Here is a 17,260-nt window from a genome sequence, read left to right as displayed (position 1 = left end):
ATCATACTCCTGCTTTATGATGATGACTATCAAGTTGGAGTAAGATCTGTAAAATGCCATTTCCCTGCTCATAAAGAGGTCTTCAATGTTCACCCTTTGTAGAGGCTCTGAAATGATGATGTCAGTAGAAATCCTAATACATTGAAGGTCTTTCCTTGTTCAAGGTGGTCTGCCTTCTGTCTAGCAACCGTAAAGACAGATACGACTCGATCAAGAAGTACCTGTGTATCGACTGCCCCACTCCAAGCCAGTGTGTTCTTGCGCGTACGCTGAGCAAGCCCCAGACTGTAATGGCCATAGCCACCAAAATTGCTATACAGATGAACTGTAAGATGGGAGGAGAGCTCTGGAGTGTCGAAATACCAGTAAGAAGCTTCCGTTTCTTCAAATAAATGTTTGCATGCTTAGCTTGGTACTGTTTCCACCTAAATATTGAATGTATTTAGCTTGATTTGGGGCTTTTGCTGTTCATCTTAGTTGCCTGCAGTAAGATACATGTCTAAACTGAGGAAGCAGATGCAGTCCCTACGCAGGCATTAAAGTCCGCTCCTGCAAGGGATCAAAGGAGGCAGGTCTCCAGGCAAGCCCAGGCTTCTAGTCACAGAGTGTCTTGCAGAAGTATTGACCCCTTTGGTTTTCCCATCTTTTGTTGCATTAAAACCTGGAATTGAAATAATAATACAGTAATACTTATTTATTAGAATCATAGAATCATAGAATCGTAGAGTTGGAAGAGACCGCAAGGGCCCTGATCCAGTCCAACCCCCTTCTGCCATGCAGGAAATCCCAATCAAAGCATCCCTGACAGATGGCCATCCAGCCTCCGTTTGAAGACCTCCAAGGAAGGAGACTCTATCACCCTCCGAGGAAGGAGTGCCTTCCACTGTCGAACAGCCCTTACTCTCAGGAAGGTCCTCCTAATGTTGGGCTGGAATCTCTTTTCCTGGAGCTTGCATCCATTGCTCCGGGTCCTGTTCTCTGGAGCAGCAGAAAATAAGCTTGCTCCCTCTTCAATATGACATCCCTTCAAATATTTAAACAGGGCGATCATATCACCTCTTAACCTTCTTTTCTCCAGGCTAAACATCCCCAGCTCTCTAAGTCCTTCCTCATAGGGCATGGTTTCCAGACCCTTCACCATTTTCGTTCCCCTCCTTTGGACACATGGCTCCAGTTTCTCAATTTTCCTTCTGAATTGTGGTGCCCAGAACTGGACACAATATTCTAGGTGGGGCCTGACCAGAGCAGAATAGAGTGGCACTATTACCTCTTGATCTAGACACTATACTTCTTTGATGCAGCCTAAAATAGCATTGGCCTTTTTAGCTGCCGCATCACCCTGTTCACTCATGTTCAACTTGTGGTCTACTTGGACTCCTAGACCCCTTTCACATGTACTTTCATTCACCAGGTCTCCCCCATACCTCCTATCTCTGCATTTCATTTTTCTGCCCTAGTGCATACCTTACATTTCTCCGTGTGAAGTTCATTTTGTTAGCTTTGGCCCAGCTTTCCAGTCTATTCAGGTCATTTTGAATCTTGATCCTGTCCTCTGGGGTATTAGCTATTCCTCCCTTTTTGTGTCATCTGCAAATTGATAAGTATGCTCCCAATTCTGTCTCCAGGTCATTGATAAGAGTGTTGAATGCACTGGGCCCAGGACAGAGCCCTGTGGGACACCACTGGTCACTTCTCTCCAGGATGAAAAGGAGCCATGGCTGAGCGCCCTTGGGTTCGGCCGGTCAACCAATTACAGATCCATGTAACAGTTCCTTTGTCTAGCCCACATTTTACAAGCTTGTTTGCAAGAATGTCATGGGGAACTTTGTCAAAGGCCTTCCTGAAATCAAGATTATTGATACCCTGCTCTTCAGCCAAAAGGCTATCAGAGCGGCTTCCAGTTTGTTTCCTTGCCCTCAGGCTTACATCTCAAAAGGCAAGACACAAAAGGAGAAGGGAATGGCAGCAAGGAAGGGGGAAAGTCCAGCGGATCTGCTCTCCCTCGGAGGGCTGTTGGAGCTGCCTGCCTCTTCTCCTCAAGATGGTGGATAGAGGGAGGGCTCTTCTTCTTTCAGGCAGGCCTGATGGAGCTGGAATTGAAATTCCCTTGAAATTGGCATTGTTACCAAGGTACTCAAGACAGTGTGGCCAACATACCTTTGTTCTGCCATAAAATGTGCCTGAACAGCCGAAGCAGGAAGGTTTAGGGATGGCTGGTAAGCGTCCCCGAGCCTCCCCACTTCTTGCCTTGGAAAGGCCTCAGCGATGAGGGCTAGAAAAGCCCTACATTTCTTAGAGTGTTTTCCATCTCCATTTTAAGGGGTAGGATTTTGGTAGCATGTTTATTGTGACTGTCTAAGATAAAAGTAACAGAACTATGGCAAATCAGTTCTTCATATTGGGAATTGATCTGTAGGTTCTGCAGATGCAGTGACTGGGATTTTTCGTCAGTAGAGTGGGATCCCACCTCTGCAGACACTGGGACAGAGCTTTCCCCACCGGCGATAGCCCTGTAAATACATAGGGAATGGTCTGCTGCGTTCCTTGAGTTGGAGAGAGGAGGAATCCATGGATTTTGGGGTTCCTCCCCTCGATGCTCAGAGGCTCACAGTGCAAAGTCTCAAACACCTCAAAAAGGGCTCTCTCGGCTCCGTTCTCTTTCCTTCACTCCCACCTTGCTTTGCTTAGCAAATATTTATTCTTTCGGTTTCCTCCTCCTGGTTTGTTTTTTCTCTCCCTTCATTCCTGTCATTTTCTTCTGGTCCTTTTGATCCGTTTCCCTTTCTTTACTCCTCTTTTATGATGGCCTCTTAGGCAAGAGGAGTGGCGTCGTGTCTCACTTCAGAAGATGAAACCCAGGGATGTGGCCAGCCCTCAGCCATGGCAGGCGCTTACTTGAGGAGCTCAGCTCCGTCCCAATGAGTCTTCACAAATAGAGCAAGGATTTTATTCTGGGGACCCACAAGATTGCTGACATAGATGTTGTCCACATTGCAAAGGGCAGCAGAACAGCCAATTGCAGGAACCATGGACTTGTCAAAAAGCATAAACGCAGCGCACGGCCCACAAACAAAGCGAGTGAGACCGGAAAACCCGGCTCATCCACTTCCAGTCTCCTAGAAAAGCTATGTGTCTTTTGGCCAGGACTTACAGAGAGAGACTGGTCACTTGCTCTAGAACCAATCAGCTCAAAAATCTCTGCGCCCCCAAATAGAATCCAGGATCAGAAGACATGGCAGATAGCACTTTCCATGAGAAGAGGATGCAGGACCTCCTAAGGCCAATGCTCAATTGCAGGGCAAAGGGAGGAGATTCCCAGGATGGTATCCACCGCTCTAAAAAAACTCAATCCTTGGCTGGGTGATAAATTAAGTCCTGAATTGACACACATGATATCGACGCATACATTGCTCCCTATTAAAGCCTCAGACTATCATCATGCATTTAGCAAGTTTCCCAAAGAACATCTTGGTACTGAATAAATTATCCCCTATTACAATCTAACTGTGGGCTCACAAAGTTGCCATTTATCAAGATCTCTTAATGGGACACTATAAAAAGGCACTCCTTTATACCTTTACACAGCCCTCTTACAGTCAGCGAGGAAGATGTACAGATGGGGTTCCCTGTGTGAAACTCTTGCTTTCCCACCGGACCCGGATCTGCTGCTAGGATTTATGAGGGCTGCGTGAGGTCTTTGCAGGTGCCACCGGTCAAGATTCTGAGCCCCAAGGTGGCTTTCTTGGGGATCCTCTCACTAAAAGTAGCCATCTTAGTGGCTGTGTATCTGAGCTTGCCGCCCTTTGATTCGGGACCATCTATGATCCTGTCAAAAAGGTTTTTTAACCGTTGTGCGCCGCTTTGTTGCCTGGAAAAAGTAGGATAGAAATAAAAGTTTTATTTTATTTATTATTTTGTTCCCTTCTATCCAACCCTTTTTCTGCCTAAAGTGCACTCTGCCTTTCACATTTCACTGGAAATTTCCCTCTTTCGGTTCTGATCCACACACACAAGAGAAATTTGGCACATCATGAGGTGTGTAGATCAATGAAGATGTATATTTGCAGGACTGGTTCCTTTTGACAATGGGACTCTCTGTTTGTGTCTGATCCAGCCTCCTTGTTCTACAAGGCATCTTGCTTTGCAGGACCTCCTTGGATCGAAGTAGCAGCGTCCTTTAGGCGCATGACCTGGCTCTGAGCCTTCTGCCGGAGCTGCTGTTCCACTGTCTCAGTCTTCTCCTCCCATGCTCCCACGTGACCCCTGGAGGGCACTGCCTCCTTCCTTTGCCACTGCGCAATGGTCAGTGGCTGCCGCCTTTGGCCGAGGGTGCTCCGGGAGGCAGCCACTGCTCTCCCAGAGAGGTTTCCTCTAAAGGGTGAGGGGCCTACCGCCCGCCCCGAACCCTATATTAGAAACAACAAAAGCCTGCTGTGACGACTTTAATAACTTCTTCACAGATATCTCTCGGATAAGGGCTGATCTTGACGCTGGCATTAAAACAGAAACAATAGGAGAGGTATCCAGAGCTTCTGTGGACTCTAAGCTGGTCACTTTGAGTTTGGTAAATACCGATGAAGTGGACAGGCTCCTTGGATGTGTCAAGCAGACGGGTGCGCGCTCGATCCCGCCCTTCTTGGTTGACCGCCCAGGAAGGAGATGCCGTAACTACACCTTAGGATATAACCAGCGCATCCTTCCGGGAGGGAATTGAAATTAGCAGTGGGTTAAACGCTGCTGGAAAAACCCTCCCTGGACCCCCTGGTGAGAACCATTATAGACCGGTCTCCTGCTGCCATTCCTGGCAAGGTGATCAAGAGAGCGGTCGCCTTCCAGCTCCAAGCTGTCTTGGTGAAACTGATTATCTGGACCACTTCGATCGGCTTCGGGTGGGATGCGAGTTGAGACTGCCATGGTCGCCTTCGTCGATGATCTCGTCTGGGCACCGACGGGGGAAGCGTGGCCTTGCTGGTGCTCTTGGACTCTCTCAGCGACTTTTGATACCATCGACCACGGTATCCTTCTGGAGCGCCTGAGGAGCTGGGCATCATCGGGGGCACTGCGCTCCAGTGGTTCCGATCCTACCTCTCTGGCAGATTCCAGATGGTGAAGCTGGGGGACACTTTCTCTCTAAGAGGGACCTGGCATCTGGTGTCCCTCAAGGAGCTGTTTTGTCCCCATGCTGTTCACATTGACATGAACCGCTGGGAGGGTCATCCGGAGACGTGGGGCGCGGTGTTATCAGTACGCTGATGCACACCCAGATCTATCTCTCGATGTCTCCGACTGATGCAGTGGACTAAGGATGGCATCTCTCTCCTCATGCCTGCCTGGAGTCGGTAATGGGCTGGATGGGGGAAAACAGACTCGATTGAACCCAGAGAAGACGGATGTACTTGTGATAGGCTCCTCGGGTCTAAGGAAGGAAGTTTGCCTACCTGTCCTGGATGGGGTCACACTTCCCCTGAAGGACGGAGTTCGCAGTCTAGGAGTACTTCTGGACTCATCTCAGGTAGATGCGACGGCCAGAATGCTTGCTATCAGCTTCGGCTGATAGGCCAACTGCGACCACCCTACCTAGACCGAAGGGACCTTGAAACGGTGGTGCACGCTCTGGTAACCTCTCGCCTAGATTTCTGTAATGCTTTACATGGGGCTACCCTTGTACCAAGTTCGGAAGCTTCAGTTAGTCGAATATGGCAGCCAGGTTGGTACTGCTTCATCAAGGTTTGACCATAATATGACACCTATCTTAAAAGATCTTCACTGGCTCCCTATTTGCTTCTGGCACAGGACAAGATGTTGGTTATGACCTATGAAGCCTGCATGGCTTGGGCCCGAGTTACTTGAGGGACCGCATCTCCTCTATAATCCGCCTCGCACTCTCTAAAGATCGGGTAAGAACCTCTTGCAGATTGCAACCTCTAAGTACGTGGCTACTCATCAGCGGCTCCGAGACTCTGGAACAGTCTTCCTGAGGAGATCTGACGGTGGCCTTGCTAGAGACATTTAGAAAAGTGGTTAAACCGAGCTTTTTAGGCCGAGCATCCCCCCCCCCCCCCCCCCGGATATGATAGGCATGCTATGCCCCCCCGTCTGTGATTGATCCCTGCCTTGCTTGTTGGTGCTGTGGCTGTTGTCTGTGTTGGAGATGTGATTGTTTTGAGTGCTTTTCATGGACTTTGGATGTAAGCACTCTGTGCTGTTGTTACTGAGTCTCTGGCCCCGCTTCCATCCACCGGGAAGCCAGGCGGGGAAACAGACATTGTTATTATTATATTATTGCGACTGCTTAATTTCTTTGGGCCTGATGCCTTTCCCCCTCCGTTTTTCTTTCAGTGCTCTAAGATGGCCAAGGAGCACCTTGGTTTTTTTTCGTTATGTATGGCAAGGCTTCTCCGGACGATGGCTGGAGAAGCCCCAGGAGGGGGGGATGCCTGCCTTTTGCAGCCAGAGGTGTCCAGGTGGCATTTCTGCTCACTCCTTCACACTTGGTTTCTCTCATGTCTTCCAGCTGAAGCAGCTCATGATTGTGGGGATGACTGCTACCACGACGACTGCTGGCCGCCGGTCCCATTGCAGGATTTGTTGCGAGTTTGAACCAGGGAATGACACGGTAAGATATCCGGAAGGTTTTAAGCTATTGGCTGTGCTTAAAATCTGGTTGCAAAGGGTTGTCTTGTTTTGTTTTACATAAAAATGTGTACATGGCTCTTGCAAGAGACCTCCTGGATGCCTCTGGCTTGGTCTTCCGTAAACGTACATTCGGATTTGGGGTCTAAATATAACATGCAGCTGCTCCTAGGAGCACTGGGTCATTTCCCTGATCTAGATCATGTCCTCCCACCACCCAAAAGTAGGACCATGCAAAGGTAGCAGACTCCTCCTTGGGGCATTTCCAGTTCCAGGCACGATCGATTGCTGTCTTGTTGTGTTGTTGTTGTTGTGTTGTTGTTATAGAATCATAGAATCATGAGTTGGAAGAGACACTGGGCCCTGATCCAGTCCAACTCCATTCTGCCCTGCAGGAAATCCAAATCAAAGCATCCCCGACAGATGGCCATCTAGCCTCTGCTAAAGACCTCCAAGGAAGGAGACTCCACTACACTCCAGGAAGGAGTGTGTTCCTCTGTCGAACAGCCCTTACTCTCAGGAAGTTCCTCCTAATTCAGGTGGAATCTCTTTTCCTGCAGCTTGCATCCATTGTTCTGGGTCCTGTTCTCTGGAGCAGCAGAAAACAAGCTTGCTTGCTCCCTAATGCGACATCCCTTCAAGTATTTAAACAGGCTATCATCATTCACCTCTTGACCTTCTCTTCTCATTCCTCATGGGCTTTGTGTTTCCAGACCCTTCACAATTTTAGTTTCCCTCCTTTAGATACATGGTCCAGTTTCTCAATGTCCTTTTGAATTGTGGCGCCCAGAACTGGACAAATTCCAGGTGGGGCCTGACCAGAGCAGATACAGTGGCCCTATTACTCTCTTGATCTAGACACTATACTTTTATGATGCAGCCTAAAATTGCATTGGCCTTTTTAGCTGCCGCATCACACTGTTGACTCTGTTCAACTTGTGGTCTACTTGGACTCCTAGATCCCTTTCACACGTAGTTCATTCATGTTGTTGTTGTTGTTGTTGTTGTTGTTGTTCATCCATCTGGTGTGCTCTCTTCCTCTCTTTCTGCTTCCCTCCACCTTTTCAGCATTATTATTTGTTTCTCATGACTCCTCCCTTCTCATGATGTGTCTGAGGAACAGTTTTGTCCTTGGCTTCCAGGCAGAGTTCAGGCTCCATTGTTGTATTATTATTATTATTATTATTCTCTTCTCCAAACAGATCGAGTGGCTAACAATAAATGCATCGGTAACATATAAAACAACTTACTCTTGTATCCCGACCCCCCCATCTACAATAGCACCCATTCGTTTGACTTCCATGGTGTCTTAGCAATTTCCCCAGCGCTGCATCTCAAATAGGTTGGTTTTCTTCTTCCTAGTTTCTTAACTGTCCAGCTCTCATCCATATCCAGTCGGCCCTTCTTATACACGGATTTTTTATACACGATTCAAGCATCCGGGTTTTAAAATGTTCCAAAAAAGTTACATTTAAAATATCAAACCTGATTTTCCATTTTTTATAAGGGAGACCATTTTGCTCTGTCATGATACTTAATGGGACTTGAGCATACACGGATTTTTTATACACCGAAGGGGATCTTGGAACCAAACCCCAGCGTAGAACAAGGGTCCACTGTACAGTTATCCCTCCATATTTGTGGCTTTGTATTTGCAGCTTTGATTCTTCACGGATTTGATTATATGTTCTCTCTAGGATATCTAGGTCCAACCTATGGACAACTTTAACTAAAAGTTGCACTGAAGGACCTCTCCTAGGCCTTGTAGCTCCTCCAGCAAAGTTCTATGGTCAGTTCTATAGTTGAACATTGACCACAGAGTTGCACTGGAAGACCTAGAGAGTCCTAGAGAGGTATCCTCTCAGGTAAAGCATGGTGTTTCTGTTATATGCGGTTTTTCCATATTCACGGGGGTCTTTGTCCCCTACCCTAGCGATATGGAGGGATGACTGTACAGTGCGCCCTTCCTTACACGGGATCCGTTCCATGTCCCATGCATAAGGGAAATACCACGTGTGGAAACAATGGGGCTCACACCATGGGGCATGCACCATTGCCTCTTCCGGTGCGAGGCTAAGCTTAAATGAAAGGCACATATGGTGCGCCATGTATGACACACGTGCACAGTATGTAATAGGGAATACAATGGCTTATTGATTCTAACTCCTGCGCTCAGTTGGATTCTTTGCATTTGAGGAGCTTTCTGTTCTTTCACAGCTGCCCTTCCCATTGTTAGACTTAGGATTTTTTGACTGCAGTCCCCGCTTTATCAATGTCTTTTTTACTATTTCTATTTCTTCATTGTCTATTTCAAAACGGTGGTCATTCTTTGGTTTTCTTTCTGTCCAACATTAGCTCCCTTGCGCTTTCTTCCTTGGTCTTCCTTAGTGATCGCTCCAGGTTGGTTTTCTGCCGTCTTTTGGCGTCATCTGCGTATCTCAGAACCCGGTGGATGCTCCTTGTGTCTTCTTTCCACTCCTCCTCCGCCTCCTGTGTCCAAGCCTGCTTTTCTTACACTATGTTCTGCATACAAGTGGAACAATAATAAGGTGAGAGGATGCAGCCTTGTCTGACTTCCTTTCCCATTGGGACCATTCTGTTTCTCCTCTTCTGTCCCGAGTGCAGCCGATCCCTCAACCAGGGCCATCATCAGATGTCTTGGCACTCCTCCCATCGTGTCTTTAAGGGCCTTCCATAGCCTTTCATGCTCTATGCAGTCAAAGGCTTTGCTATAGTCTATAAAACACATGCTGATGTTCTTTTAGAATTCCTTGGTGCTCTCCATTAGCCATCTTATTATATTCACAATGTGGTCCCTATTGCCTCTTCCTTTCATGAACCCCGCTTGGACCTCTGGTATTTCTTTCTCCATCAATGGTTAGAGTCTATGTTGCAGAATTTTCAGCATCCGAAATTGATTGCCATCCAAACTGATTAATATATTGAAATGCTTTTGTCTGGATCTATAGGGTAGAATCATAGAATCATAGAGTTGGAAGAGACCCCAGGGGCCCTGATCCAGTCCAACCCCCTTCTTCTGCCATGCAGGAAATCCAAATCAAAGCATCCCCAACAGATGGTCATCTAGCCTCCAAGGAAGGAGACTCCACTACACTCCACTACACTCCAAGAAAGGAGTTTGTTCCACTGTCGAACAGCCCTTACTCTCAGGAAGTTCCTCCGAATGTTGAGCTGGAATCTCTTTTCCTGTAAAAAAAACAAGCTTGCTCCCTCCTCAATATGGCCTCCCTTCAAATATTTAAACAGGGCTCTCATATCACCTCTTAACCTTCTCTTCTCCAGGCTAAACATCCTCAGCTCCTTTGAATGCTGCCCTTGGAGACTTTGGGCTTGTTCCCTTAGGGATTTGGGAGGGCCAGAGCACTCTGTGGGGGTGGGAGGCCTGGGGAAGGCCCTTCTGGAGCATGATGGGTTGTGTAGTCAGAGGGAAGGCGCTTCTGTTCCTCCCAGGGCCCTTTGCACAGCCGAGGCGCTTCCTGCGGTGGAGAGGTCAAGGCCTCCTTTTTGAGACTTGGAGGGAGGAAGGGGATGTGGCCAGGAAACGTCTCCTTTGGCCTTTACAATGGCCATTTGGCCCCAAGGGAGAAGAGCTCTCTTTCCAAGGGAAGACTGCAGATGCATGACAGAAGGAGGGGGCTGTTTGGGCTTTTATTTCATTTTTAAGTTTTTGATACAGGAAGAGATGTTCTTGCTCCCAAAAGGCATGGCAGAGGTGGCCCAGGAACTGTGGCAGAGAGCATGGTTCGGCTGTTTTGTGTGCGTGTGTGTGTGTGTGTGTCCCAAAGGAGAAAGTGCTTTTCCAGAAACAGGGCTGGGGTTTCCAGGCAAAGGGCGCAACTAAATACAGGGGTTTGTCAGGCGGGTTGTTTTTTGGGGGAGGATTGCCATGGGGTTAGCAGGTGGGGGCTTGGTGGCATGGCATGAATCGGGGTAACCAGCTGTCATAACCGCAAAGGAGGGCAGGGCACCACAAAACGTAGGACAGTCAAGAAAAAAGTAGGGCATTACCTAATAAAAGCTATAAACATAAATGCATTTCATCTGGCTTGTTACAGCTATATTGCAAATACTGTGTTGTCTGTGAGTTGCTGTTGTTCTGAACTGCCTTTGAATTGACCCTGACCCATGGCCGCCCTGTGAATTAGGCCCCTCTCCCATCATGGCTCTGCTCAGGCCCTGCGCATTCATGCCGTGGCCCCTGTGGCCAAATCCGTCCGCCCGGCGTGCGGCCTTTCCCAGTGATTCCTGCCTTCTCAAGATGTGGCTGGAGCACAATAGTGTGCTCACCTTGGCTTCCAGGGGTTGCTCAGGCTTGTCCTGGTCAAGGAGCCCGTTGCTTGCCTTTTGGCTGCCCACGGTGTCCTCCGCGCTCCCCTGCAGCTCCAGGCCTCCAATGAGTCTGCTTCCTTCCCGGTCTGGGCCTCGCAGTCCTGCTTCGATCCTTGTCGGCCCCTGACTCTCTGGGGCCAACTGGCAATGGAACCGATGAGCCGGAGCTCTGAAGCTTTCTGGCTGGGGTCCTCCTTCCATGGAGGGCAGAGAGTCGACTTGCCCAGGCCAGTGGGGGGGGGGGTTTGCGTGGCCAAAGGAGGAGGAGGGCCAGGCTAGGTGCCTTCCTCGCAGGGGCCGCAGGGAGGGGGCTGTGGCCGGCCTGGCAGTCTGTGGCTAGAGCATTTCCCTTCTCTCACAGATGGTATTCACGGTGCGTTCTCCAGGATCGTGGGCAAGAGGTTGTGGATGGACTCAAAGTGTGCTTCCAAGGTAAGTGTAATGTAGTCATTCAAACTGTCTCTATTAGAATATTATAGGATGTGTTTTGTTGTAATAGGGTGGATTCCAGACAATAGTTACTTTGCTGTGTAAGAATGAGCAATTATTGGGGTTTTCTAGAAATTGACATGAAATGGAGCTCAGTTAATCAAAGTTTAATAGTGAATATGTGGAAGCATAGCATCAGATGCACACTTTCAACTAGGCAGTATATTTAGCTGAAAGTAACATGTGAGTAACTGACGTTATGAGTTCTGGGGCAGTCCAGTCTTGGCCCCAAAGCCAGAAGAGGGTCAGTGAGGCTGCTTCCATGAAATGGCGCTGTCCGCTTTCTGCCTCCAAAGGGGAAGCTGTAGGGAGTGCGCAGAGCCTTGATGGGAAAGGCGAGGACAGGCCTCTCAGGGAGGAGGGCTCTTTGGAAGTGCTTCTTTTTAGGCCCAGGGTCTTTCAGTCAGTCGGATGTCTCTGGTCGTGTTTGTAGTTTATATTCCCACTCTGCCAGTATAAAAACACAGTATTTAAAAAGCTAACATTAAAATGGACTCTTGCAGGTTTACGTACTTGAGAGCTTTCCCAATACAAACAAAATTTGGGAGGGAAAAAGATAGTAGGGTCTCTTCCTCCCTTGTTTTTAGTAAGCCAGCCTGACTTGCAGTAAAATTAAATACCTTTGAGTCCCATCGTCGTCTTCATTGGCAGAGAGGCCAGTGTTCGGGTCTCTCTGAAAGCAGTGGATCTGTTCATCCAGAGTAAGGCTGCCTGGCATAGCATTGCTTCACATCCAGACAGAGTTTCCTGCTTGTTTCTTCCCCCCCAAAAGTGGTGGCTCCCTGGCATTTTGCAGATCCGTAAGCCAGGAGCGCCGCCGCGCAGGAGCTGTGTGTGAATGTGGTTTGATGTGGCTTTTTGCCAGGTGAATTCTTGGTGGGTCTAGCTGTTCCTTCTGGCCAGAGAGGCTTCCAACAGTTCTGGCTTATTCTCTGTGAATATGGTCATGCCAGCGGTTACTCAGACAGTTCTGTCATTAGAAAATATGAAGCCTAGGAATGGAGAGGATACTGACAGAGGTTTTCAGCTGAGCCACTTGCTGCCCAAGCCTTGGATTTGCAAAGAGCGTGATTATACCATTCTTGTCTAAAAGAGACTCCCAAGAGTAGTGGGCATCATAAACTTCATTTTCCTGCTCAACCCAATGACCTCTTTTACAAGTAAAGTTTGTTGTGTCTTCCAAGTATGATTTCCTTCAACTGGGAAGTTGGAAGCTTTATTCTTTCACCTTAGTTTATCACATTTCAGCAAAAGCAAGCAAGGATGCTTATAGAGAACGAGATGATTTTGTTCCAGCCTCTTGGAACAGGCATCTGCTTTTGTAATGCTCAGGTGTGTGTGTGTGCATTCATGTCATTGTGCATTTTTCTTTTGGCATTGTCTCTTAAAGCTGCTTTAAGGACTTGGTATACCTACAACAACCACATGCCTTCTCGCATAATTGTGTACCGCGACGGAGTTGGAGATGGTCAGCTAAAGACTTTGGTTAGTTACGAAGTCCCTCAGTTTTTGGAATGCTTGAAAAGCATTGGGAAGGACTACAGGTAAGTCAGTGATAGGATCGCCAAGGATGTTGGCTAACAGACAACTCTGTTGCAATGCTAAAACACTCTCTATTTTTAATTGCACACTTTCTGTTTGGAGCATGTGCTTTGATGTCTTGCACTGTTCTTTGCTTGTACCTCAAGGAAGAGCTTCTGGCGTTGAGCTTAATGTGCTTTAAAGAAAAATGGCTTCTTCTTCTTCTTCTTCTTCTTCATGGTCTTTGTGAAGGCACCAAATGGGTTATTCTGCGCCTGTGGAATCTTCTGGAATTGCTAGGGGAAACTTCTTTGGCGGTAGCTTTGCCCACCCATATACAGTGGTACCCCGGGTTACGAAAATAATCCGTTCCGCGGCGCCCTTCGTAACCCGAAATCTTTCGCAACTCGAAAAAGCCATAGGCGCTAGCGCTGGAAGCCGCGATTTCGTGCGAAAAAGCGCCAAAAAGCACCAAATTTTTTTTCGTAAGCCGAAAAAAAAAACGTAACCCAGAACAGTTTTTTCCTATAGAATTTTTTTGTATCCCGGAAATTTCATAACGTGGTGCTTTCGTATCCCGGGGTACCACTGTATATATATATATATATATATACACACACACACACACCCCTAGCGTTCCCCCTCTTTTCTCCAGTTCCTTTCGTCTGCTGCATTGGCAGCTTGAAGGAACTTTGCTGGGAATTGCTCTGTTCTCCTTGCTATTTTTAGATTGACTCGGACGGTTTCACTGTTTTCTCTTGTCGGATTTTACTATGGCTACATGCTCTGTTTCCTTCAGAAAGTGTGTGCAATGCGGAGGGAAAACCCCAGACCAGGACATGCATTCAGAGTGCCTCCTGGGTCTGGGAGAAGGCCATAATATGGGTCCACTGGCTCCCATGGCAAGGCAGCTCGCTATCCTCAAGTGCTACAGTCGGAGGCTACCACTTGGGTTCCCTCTAAATCTTCAAAGAAGGAACCTTCCTTCGAAGCCAGACGCTCCGGGGCTTCCAAATCTGATTGGGACCATGATTCTTCGAAGCATAAGCAGGCAGAGTCGGAAGGGTCTCCGCACAAGCACCATTCCTCTAAAAAGCATCGAGACTGGCGAAAACGAGAAGAAGAAATGCTCTTCGGAATCGTCCCATGAGCAGAAATGCTCCCAAAAGTTGACCCCCGTCCGCAGCGGCTGTTGAGGAACCACAATGGAAGGGACCTCTCCAAGACGTCTTGGTAGGAGTCTGCAGCCCAGTCTCCACATTGTGTTGAGGTATAGATGTGTGTTCTGCCTTTGAAGGCGAATTGCCCGCCTCTCTGCTACCTCCTGCTCATTTGACTCCCCTGAGACAGCAGATTCCTCTTCATTTCGGCTGTCAGCCTCTCCTGAACCACAAGAGCTCTTTGGGGACATTGACAACGGCCGTGCATCAGTACTGAGAGCAGAGTGCTTCTCTGGATTACACCAATCTGATCTTTGGCGATGAGACGGGTCTACGCTACGTTCCCTTAGACTCCCAGGACGTAAACGATGAATGTTGCATTCAGGAATTACGCGGGAATGCCCGCTTCTCGCCAGCCAGGTCTGTGGTGTCATACCCAGCCTCTACGTCTCAAAGCGTTCAATCTCCTCGCCCCTCGAAGGTTCCTCCTGGGTTCCTCCTCCTGGGAATCGCTGCACTCCCGGCCTAGACATGGGCTCCCTTCTGACCCTGGGGGATTCAGCTTTCTCCTCCCCAGGGAGGGTTAAGTCTCATTTGCCTTGTCAAGCCCTGGCTATTCATGGTTCTGCATCCGCTCCTTTGCCAAGCAAGTGATAAGGATGGGGAATGCCCTCAACATTGTGTTCCACGGATTGAGGTGCCCCAGACCTGACTGGACGAGAGGTCCCGACTCCATCCTCGACTCCGTGGCCAAGACAGCTGAGCGCTCATGGAATATTCCTGCCACCATTCCATCGACTTCGAAGAAGATGGACAGTTTATCCCAGATTACACCATCTGCTAATTCTTGATTGTCTGAGCATCCTAGACCTGGCTCTGCCAGTGTGAAAGCTTCCCAACTTTCTTCTACACCAAAGACCTCCACCTCTCCTGCTGATAAAGAGGGCAGGAACATAGACGGGGTGGCCAGAAAAATCTATGCAGTGGCTGTTCTTGACCTGAAGGGAGCCAGCGATGCGGCGTGCGTGGGGCATACTAGTGAGGCCTGCCCTACTTTGGTGACCTTCCAGAAGAAAGGAGGAGGCTGGCCATGGCCCTCCAGCCAGAAGCCCACTCCTTCGGACCCCAGCAAATTACTTTGGCGTGGCATTTAGCTGACTGCCCTTATGAAGTCCTCTTGGGCTCGATAGCTTTACGGCTCCGCACCTCGGACCTCACCCATCAAGATAGAGCCACTTTTGAGCAGATACCATTTGATGACTCCAGACTCTTCAATAACGAGATGGAGTTTAAGAACAAGATGCACAACGCCGCCAGAAAATGTGGTGTGTCTGCCTTGGTATCCTGTCCAACCCCTTGCCATCAGTATAGTTGGCAGTGGCCTACCTGTTCTTCCTACCGGTATCGACAATACCAGCAAGAGAATCCTCAAGAGAATTACCCTCTCAGTCCTTTGCTTTATTGGACAGAAGTCAACCAGCCCAACCCCGATGTAAACAGCCCTTCAGGCTGTGATGTCCCCGTGCGCACTTTGTCTCTTCAGCTCCCTTTGGGGATAGGCTGGTTCCCTTTGCCAACGCATGGTCTGTAGGGGCTATGCCCTTGAATTCAAAGAGCTCCCTCCAACTGGAGCTCTACGCGTTAGAGCCCCTACTCAACGAAGTGCACTCTCTTTAAGAGAAAGGCGCAGTCTTCCCAGGCTCAGGAGTGCTTCTTTTCCAGATGCTACATAGACTACATAGTCTCCTTCAACTCTTTTATTTCTGTAGACATTTTAGCATGGCAACCCTTTCTTCTATCCTTCCGTTCTTGCAGAAAGGGGACTGGTTCGCCACCCTCGACCTCAAGGATGCCTGTTTTCACATAGGAATGTTGGTACCAACATTTTTCAGTTCTGCATCTCGCCCTTCAGCCTCTCGATGGCTCCAAGAGTGTTCACTAAATGTATGGGAGTGGTGGCGGCTTTTCTTTGTCTACATGGCACATCCCTCTTCCCCTACATAGACGATAGCCTATTTGTTGCTTCCTCCTTTGAAACATCCATTTCACCTTGTTGCTATTAGACTCCCTCGGCCTATTGGTCAACAAGATGAAGTCCAACCTAACCCCATTTCAAGAGGTCCTTTTCATCAAAGCCGTGCTGAACTCCGAAAGAGCCATAGCCTTTCTCTCTCAGGACAAGCACATCGCTTTGAGAAAAGCAATCCAAGCCTGCCTCTCACACAGACGGATTACTGCTCACAGAGCTCAAGTGGTGCTCGGACATATGGTATCGACCATCTACATCACCCCATGGTCAGGACTCCGGGTCTGTCCCTTCCAGGCCTGGTTGCTCTCCACCTTTGACCCACAGACGGGCCACCCTCAACAGTGGCTGACGATACTGAGACTCACAGCCAAGCCTTTGCGGTGGCTGGCGGCTGCCAATGTCTGTGTGGGCTTGCCCTTCTCACCACCTAACCAGAGCTTCCCTGACGGACTGGGCTGCCCATACAGACGGCCTCAAAATCACAGGGAAGCAGTCTCCTGAGAGAAGTGCCTCCACATCAATGCCCTCAAGATGCTAGTGGTCAAGAAAGCCTTAAGATCCTTCCAGTCCACCCTCCAACATCGTACGGTCTTCTTATTAACAGGCAACAGCACGGCCATGATTATATCAACAAGTAAGGGGGAACCAGATCCCAGGCCTTACTTACTCTTCACATCTGGGGATTGGTGCATGCCCTCCAGTTGCCGGGCGAGGAATACGATCCGGTGGACCAACTCAGCAGAGAGACCAACTCGTCTCACGCATAGATGCTTCATCCCGACATGGTACGGTCTCTATTCAGTCGATGGGGCTCGCCTCAGATCAATCTCCTTGCGACGTACACCAACCGCCAGTGTCCAGGAAAGCAGCCAAATGGCTGATAAGCCAGCTAGTTGTTAAACAAGTCCCCAGATATTAGAGTCAGTGCCAGCAACACAGTCTTGGAGATACACAGCAGTTCCAACAGAGAATTGTCAGACAGTCTCAGGATCAGGGTATCAGATAGGCAGGTCGATAAGGCAGTCCGAGGTCAAGGTTTCCGGGCAGTCAAGATAGTCCACAATCTAGGAAACAAGGA

The 17,260-nt window shown here is 48.7% G+C and overlaps 2 protein-coding genes across 2 annotated transcripts in view; both read left to right on the top strand.

The window, feature by feature from the left end:
- The window catches only part of GRINA (glutamate ionotropic receptor NMDA type subunit associated protein 1), a 595,197-nt gene that overhangs the window by 104,108 nt on the left and 473,829 nt on the right, over window positions 1-17,260 (top strand). The window lies entirely within an intron of this gene.
- Window positions 1-17,260, top strand: part of LOC121928655 (piwi-like protein 1) — a 48,201-nt gene that overhangs the window by 22,292 nt on the left and 8,649 nt on the right. Inside the window, 5 exon segments of the mRNA XM_042463667.1 lie at window positions 165-365; window positions 6,515-6,574; window positions 6,576-6,616; window positions 11,345-11,415; window positions 12,863-13,016. Coding sequence (XP_042319601.1) covers window positions 165-365; window positions 6,515-6,574; window positions 6,576-6,616; window positions 11,345-11,415; window positions 12,863-13,016 — 527 coding nt within the window.

The sequence above is a fragment of the Sceloporus undulatus genome, chromosome 4 (assembly GCF_019175285.1).
Source record: "Sceloporus undulatus isolate JIND9_A2432 ecotype Alabama chromosome 4, SceUnd_v1.1, whole genome shotgun sequence".
Lineage (NCBI taxonomy): Eukaryota > Metazoa > Chordata > Lepidosauria > Squamata > Phrynosomatidae > Sceloporus > Sceloporus undulatus.
Note: the sequence above shows the minus strand (reverse complement) of the source record. Positions and strands in the feature narration are given on the sequence as shown.